Here is a 7,781-nt window from a genome sequence, read left to right as displayed (position 1 = left end):
CTCACGCTAAGACTAAGATTTTTAGGGCGCAAGACAGTACAGTATTTTCTATTATATAATATGGTTGTTATATAAAAAGAGTATTGTACTTTTTAGGTTGTTATCTATTTTATTCAAGGAGATTACTTAATTAAATAGAGACTATAAAATAGAGTTTTCCTAATCTAACTTAATAATATTTTAAAAACTTATGAAAAACTCATAAAATAAGTTATTAAGTTCAAATATTGGTTTAATCATAATTTGTGATCTCTACTCGATATAATGCATTAACGGAAAGTTATAGACCCAATTAGGGGTGTCAAAACGGATAGCGGGTAATTTTCATCCCGACTCGATACGTCGGATATTGGGTACCCGCTACTACTCGGTGACAACGGGAAACAGTGCGGGATCGGGTATTGTGTTTTAATGTTTTGTGGGTATGGATATACCCGATAAACCCGATAATACCCAATACTTTTAGATATACCCGATAAATCCGATAATGCCTAATACTTTTATGGTTAGGGTTTTCAAAATTTTTATTTTAGTTAATTAGTTTCAGATATATATTACCCAATAACCTTTATTCCTTATTGTATCTCCTCTTTAACTTGTCTTCCAATTAAGGCGAGTATTTCTTTTGTTTAGGTGAGTATTCTTTTTTTTTCCCCTTTTTAATCATACTATCAATAAGAGATTAGAAATCACCACATTTGTGCATAATTAGATGGAAATTATGCAAACACAACAAAATAAAAACACAAATATGAAATCATAGTGTAGCAACAAACCCAAAATTCGTTCTTGAATTACATGTAAAATTACAGCCAACGGGTTTGGCAACCCACAACTGCGGGTACGAGATACCCGATGCGGGTAACGGGATACCCGTATAACCACGGGTTGGGCTTAGGTAGTATAATATTGAACTTTTCGTATTCGGGTACCTGCAAAATTGGGTTCGGATACCTGCAGGTACCCGTTTCGACTCCCCTAGACCCAATATAAAAAAGAATAGAAGTTTGATATCTATTTTGATTTAATTTCTTTTTAAATAAATATTATAGTTTGGTATTTATTATAACCATGATATATATAGTATATACTCCTGGTAAAAGTTTAAATCCAAATGAATATAGATGATAAGAGTTCAAGCAAACAAAAAGTGTTGAACGAATATACATACAACTTTGGTGGTTTGTTAATGGGCTTACCCCTGGACTTGTCCTGGACGTTGGCTGGGCTTTTAGCGGGCCTAAGCTGGGTTTGAAAAAATATTTAAATTTGTATCTCCACTAAAAAAGAATTACTCCCTAATACACATTGTAATTTTAAAAAATAAAAATTGAATAAAAAACAGCGGGACAATCGAAATACTTATTCTGAAACATGAAAATAGCTAAATAAAATCAATTTAAGGGTCATGATTGTTTGTGAATTGTGATCAATTCATTATCAAAGCATCCATTTTGAGGCAAATTTGAGAACCATTTTTTCTCCGCTAGAATATAATTCTTTAAAAACGAATGTGTCATTTTTCATTTGATTAAGATAAGAAGTTAATTGCTCCATATATGCTCTTTTCGTCTCACTTAAGGGACTCATTTTTCTTTTAAAAATATTAACTCTATATGATATGCTATTTTTTAAATTATAAACATCATTATATTATTTACTTTATTCTCTTTCTACTTAACTCACAAAATCATACAACATAAAATTTTGTACCGATTAAAAATAACCCACTATCTTATTCTATCCATTTTTTCGTACTTTTCTACTTTAAAAAAAAACCGTATGAGTCACTATTGAGACTATTTTGATAAACGAATAAAATATTATTTATATAGATATATTATTTCACCACGTAATATAAAATTTATTGCATAAAATTTTAAGTCAAGTACGGAGTATATTTAAAGAAAACAAATTGGAGACATGACTATTCTCTTTGTTTTATTATAAGTTATTGATTTTATTTTTTCGTTGTCTCACTATAAGTAATATTTTCTTTTTGATGTTTAATTACAAATGCTTAATTTTTCTTTTTGAGTAGTCTCGTTACAAGCGTATAATTTTTCCTTTTCTATTTGTTAGTATATTACAAATGACTGATTTCTATTTTTAATAAAAAGCAAATATTTATCCTTTTTATTTTAGTATATTTTTTCTATTTTACTATCTATTTTATTCGCTTTTCACTTAATTCAATAAATATTGTTTTCTTATATTTTATGTTTAAAATAAATCAATTACTCTCGAAGAGTACAATAATATGGAGTATAAAAATTGCAGAAAATTTATCTATATAATATTCAATCCGTTTTATAAAAAGAATTATTTTTGATATATCAAAGTATACAATTAGTAAAAATAAAAGAAAGACTGTTACTCTGTATTAAGTATTAGTGGAGATGAGCCCTTTCTCATTTTTTTTTCTAAAAAAGAATTAACTAATTTTAAGGAAAAGATAGGGAAAGAAAGTGTTCTAGGAAGAGAGTATTAGTGAAAATGATCCCTTTCTCCTTTTTTTTTCTAAAAATAGGGAGAGTGTTCTAGACTTCTAGGAAGAGAGTATTAGTGAAAATGAACCCTTTCTGGTTTTCTTAATTTTTTTTTTCTAAAAATAGGTGGTAAATGTTCTATGAAGGGAGTAAGTACTACTCGTATTACTCTATTATTGAAATTGAACTCTTCTCATTTGTTCCCCCCCCGCTCCACTCCGCCTTGGAATTTTGGTAGCACCACAAATACTCTCCGAGACCGCGTGGTTTCCTCCGCCTTTTCTCTGCCAATTTGATATCCTATAAATGCGAATAGGGTTAAATTAGCTATAGATTTATGTAATTAATGAAGCTACCAATTCAAACTAATTTTATCTATAGTACAATTAAATGTTAACTTATCTTTATTCATCCAAGAAAGTGACAAGTATAGGAGTTTTTAGGTAATCATTTTTATTCCAATCAGTTCTTCCATAGTTATACAATCTATTGTTCATTATTCACAATGTTATTATATTCAATTCCAATAATGAACAATCCGTTTATAACAGATTATTATAAAAAAATTAAAATAAAAAGAGTAAAATTTGAAATATAAAATAACAATAAATCCTAATTGTAAGAAATCAATCCTAAGAAAATTGGTTGACCTGAAAATATTTAGATTGAAAAGGAATTAATTGAAAACAAATTTGTGGTACAAGTTCAGGTTGGTATTTTAATTGAAAACTAAATCGCACCCTATTGGTCTAGGTAATGTGTTTTTCGTCGGTTTCCACAGGGGATACTCCCCAAAGCATTTAAGTTTTGATAGCGTTTAACGACAAAGCTTTGTAATTTGATATATTGTGGCATAGGACGCCATAACTGAGTTGAGCAACATTTTATGACAGAATCTAGTTCTGCCCCCAATTCTTCACATAATAGCGGCCATTTCCTCTGCCCCACAATTCTTCACATAATCATAGTGAGCCGTGATGGCCAACAACATAAAAAGCGCCGGCTTGGTGGCTCGTGAATTTGATTTGGCGTTTCCCAATCGTGAAAAACTGATGATTTTTGCCAACCATCACTATGTGAACGACCTCAACACGCCCCAGTTCTGCTCATCACTCCACCAACATTCTGCACATGATTCCTCCATCATTGACAATTTCATTTACAAATCATCCTATCTACACACGGAGCATCTACTGATGGAAACAAGGCTGAAATCCATGAACGACAGCATCAGCGAGCAGCTCAATTCCATTGCTGTCTCCAAGAAAGTGCATTCTGTTTTATTCAATGCAGCGGCCATGATCTGCGCGGCTGGGGCAGCGGCTTTTGCGGTGAATGCCATTCCCGTGAGCGAGCGGGCGAGGGCAGTGGTCGGAGCGGCTGGCGCAGCGGCTTCCATTCTGTTTGGTGCAGTCGGGAGGTGGCGCCAATCAGCTCTGAAGAAGCGGGAGACTGCCGTTAATAAACACAAGGACATAACAGAGCATATGTGCACGGGCGCCAGAATCGGCATGAAACATCTCTTCGACATTCACCACGTGGCTATCAGGTTGTATCTAGACACCGAAGCGATTCATGACACTTTTGAAGAATTACTGAGGAATGATGAAGCCTACAGTAAATCGATGGAGTCGGTTAAACAAGAAGTGCTTGTGACCCTCAGAGGACTCTCCTGAAGAAGTGTTAGCACTACAAGGTAACCTCGGTCCATGTCGATTTATAGAAACTTCAAGTATGTTTTTTGATATTCAAAATTTTAATATGTCAATTTATAGAAACTGCAAGTATGCTGTTTGATATTTAAATTTTATACCTTTTTGAAAGTTTGATATGTCGATTTATAGAAATTGGTATTCGAAATTTTAATGTGTTAATTTATAGAAATTGTAAGTATGCTGTTTGATATTCAAAATTTTAATACGCCAATTTATAGAAACTGCAAGTATGTTATTTCATATTCGCAATTTTAAATTTTTAATATGCCAATTTATAGAAAGTCCATTGGCGAACACAATAAGAGATGGTGAGAGGATTAAGTCCCTTCCAAGAAGCTATTTTTTGTGATTTTTTCTACTTCTAAAATTTTCAAGCACTCTCACCAGCTCTCCCCAAATCAACACGGTGAAGAATAAAACTCTAAAAGTTGAATGGGCTAAACTTGATCTATGAAATATTTTACAGAGGCAAAATGGATAAAAATGGTTGTTGTTGTGCTAAATGTGAGAAGGAGACAACTTTCCTAAATTCAAATACTCCATTGTTATATTACTATAATCTTTCGTTTAAGTAATCGATTCATTCCTTTTAAAAAGTGCGTTCACTTAAAATAAATTTGTAATCCCAGTATAAGCCAAACGTATTAGATATAGTATTTATTTAAACACAAGTATTGCTTTAATTTTTGTTAAGGAAGTTTTATAGTAGTATTTTGCTTAGGAAGTGTATATTAAATTCTAAATTAATTATTTAGTTTTAAATAAATGATTAATCAGTCAATTCTAAATGTAATAATAGATTCGTACTCTTTCTTTTTCTAAATCTTTATCTAAAAAATATTATTACAATTTCCCACATAATCTACGATAATTTCATAACTTTGTAGCTTTAATCAATATAAGTTCAGTTTTTCACTATTTATTTAATTTCCTTTATTAGTTTAATTATTCAAAAGTTAGTTTTTCTATAGTTCTTTATATACTGATTTTATTATGTGAAAATGATAATGAAAATATGAATAACAAAAAGGAGAGAATAAAGTTTTTGCTTAAATTTTATTATGAAATTGACTTTATAATTTCATCTCAGTTGAAACATTTATTTTGCATGGAAATTAAAAAACTGAGTGATTTTAGAGATTAAGTAAAGAGAGAATAAATTTTTTGTCAAAATAAGAAATGACTCAACTATTTTAAGACGATTAAAAAGAAATACGACTCAACTATCGTGAGACGGACAAAGTATACAATAAAGCCCCACCTAACTATATTTTCTGTGTCCGCCACTATTATATTTTGTATGCCGTTTGATATTCAAAATTTTGCTATCTCGATTTATAGAAACTGCAAATATGTAGTTTGACATTTGAAATTTTGTACCTTTATGAACGTTTGATATGCCAATTTATAGAAACCGCAAGTATATTGTTTGGTATTCGAAAATTGATATGTCGATGGATAAGTTGTAAACGTTGGATAAATTCTTGATAGTTACTCCCTCCGTCCATAAAAAATAGGGTAATTGGTGTATGACACGGATTTTAATGTAGAAATGGTAAAATAAGAGAGAAGGGAAAAAAGTAAGAGAGAAAGAGAAAAAGTAGGTGAGAAGTAGTGTTAGTGGAATAATGTGTAGGGTTATTATTTATTGAAAATTTTCAATAAATGAATGTGCTCTATTTTTTTGTGGACGGCCAAAGATGGTAAATGTACCCTATTTTTTTTGGACGGGGTGAGTATTATATAAAGATGGGTAATACTTGTGTGAAAATTGCTAAAAGGTTGGGTTTATTTCACACGGTGAAGCCTTGTCGATATTGGAAGATGGCCTTTTACCTCTTGTATGTAGGTGCATTTTGGGCTTCAGAGTCAATCCAATCTCACTATCGCCCAACTCCAAGCCCGACTAACCTAATCTTCTATAGCAAATTGCACGTCCCAATGCTTAAAATTGTAAACATTGTTGAAATTCAGTATGTAATAGTACAAAAAAATATTTAATCACCTCAACAATTTATAAGCTTATTACACACTACAATCTACTAGCTCTCATAAAAAATGTAGGAGCTTATAAGACGGCTAAAATAAGCTTAGCCACAATCTACAAGCTCTCACAAAATATCACTAATTTCTGATGTTAGTTTTGTAGAGTATAAATAATTGAAAATATTAGATATTTTATAATTTGTTATTTTGTATTAAATTTATGAAACTAACTAAAATTTGATTTAATATTTTGATTTAAGTTGCTATTAATATTTTTAGCACTAAATGTAAAAAATTGACCTCAGTAGTTAATTCCTAATTTGGTCTTTTTTCTAATCATAAATAAATAGGATCGGTAGTTAAGAAATACGAATAAGTTAAATAACAATCAACTTTCATTACTAAGTTGTGTAAAATATTGTAAGGGCTAGAAAAAATATAATAAAAAATCAAGTGGTACTTTTCGAAAGTACTATCAAATAATTGAAAGGTTCTCAAAGTTATACATTCAATAGTAAGAAAGATTGAAAATCAAATTTACAAATTATGAATTTCAATTCAAAAAATCTTAATTTTAAGTCTAATTTTATAAAATTAAATATGATATTTAAAAATGAAACAAAATAAAGAATGAGAAAAGGGAAGAAGAAAATAATTTTGAAATAATATCAGATTTATAACATCATTGAAATTATATTACTATATTGATTGAAAAAGTTAAAAATGTGAAAGGACCCCAAAAGGGCATTTTCGGGTGGAAAATAGCCAAAATGACCAATTTTGAAATAAACTTTTAGTCCATGGACTACTGGCGATATTTTTAAAGTTTAGGAACTATGGACGAGATAAATCCATAATTCAGAGACCATTTTTGTAATTCACTTATTCCTTTTTAGCCAAACGTAATTTACCCTCTCTTCATCTATTTGCTTTTTATGTTTCTCATTTATACTCTTTTATTTAACTCATTTAAAATAATTTTGTTTAAATTCCATGACAAAAAGAAATACCTCTACTATACTAAAGCGAAGGGAATATTTGATTAGTCTAATTCCATAAAAGCATGACCCATTGACATATAATCTTGACCTCGAGTTTATACAATTTGGTACTACTCCTATTTGATTAGCCTAATTCGTAAAAACATGTAATCTTGTCCAATAAAGGATACATCTAAAATGGACTACATTGCTTTAATTCAATATATAATTATCTCACCACACAACATTTTATTATTTTATCTTCTATAACACTTCTTCCTCTCTATTGCTTCGTCTATCTATTCGGTGCTGTCTTCGACCCTTTCAGTTCCATCACTGCCCTCAAATTACCTATTTTGCAAATACTAATATTGTGCTTATATAGTAAAACCTTATATCCTTAAAATATTCATTTTTAATTCTAATAACTAGAATTAAAATACTCAGTCATTTTTAATTATAATAACTAGAATTAATATTGAAGAGAATAATTTATTTGATATTTTACTACATTTTTAATCGATTAATATATATTTTTTTTGTTGATTTAAGCTAAATTTGATAACTTACTAAAAAAAATTTAGGTATTTATATTATAAAATAGGAGGATC

The 7,781-nt window shown here is 29.9% G+C and overlaps 1 protein-coding gene across 1 annotated transcript; it reads left to right on the top strand.

Annotated features, from left to right (window-relative positions):
- The first annotated feature begins 3,466 nt into the window (after nt 1–3,466).
- On the top strand, nt 3,467–4,165 carry LOC148932067 (putative UPF0496 protein 5). The gene has a single exon (XM_089064989.1). The coding sequence runs from the start codon at nt 3,467–3,469 to the stop codon at nt 4,163–4,165; it is 699 nt and encodes a 232-aa protein (XP_088921115.1).
- Nucleotides 4,166–7,781: the final 3,616 nt, after the last annotated feature.

Source organism: Salvia hispanica, chromosome 2 (genome assembly GCF_029641045.1).
Source record: "Salvia hispanica isolate PSC_SH4W2 chromosome 2, Shi_PSC_v1, whole genome shotgun sequence".
Lineage (NCBI taxonomy): Eukaryota > Viridiplantae > Streptophyta > Magnoliopsida > Lamiales > Lamiaceae > Salvia > Salvia hispanica.
Note: the sequence above shows the minus strand (reverse complement) of the source record. Positions and strands in the feature narration are given on the sequence as shown.

What these genes read in the sequence shown, in the direction of transcription:
- LOC148932067 (XM_089064989.1), top strand. Translation starts at nt 3,467, where the DNA reads ATGGCCAACAACATAAAAAGCGCCGGCTTGGTGGCTCGTGAATTTGAT.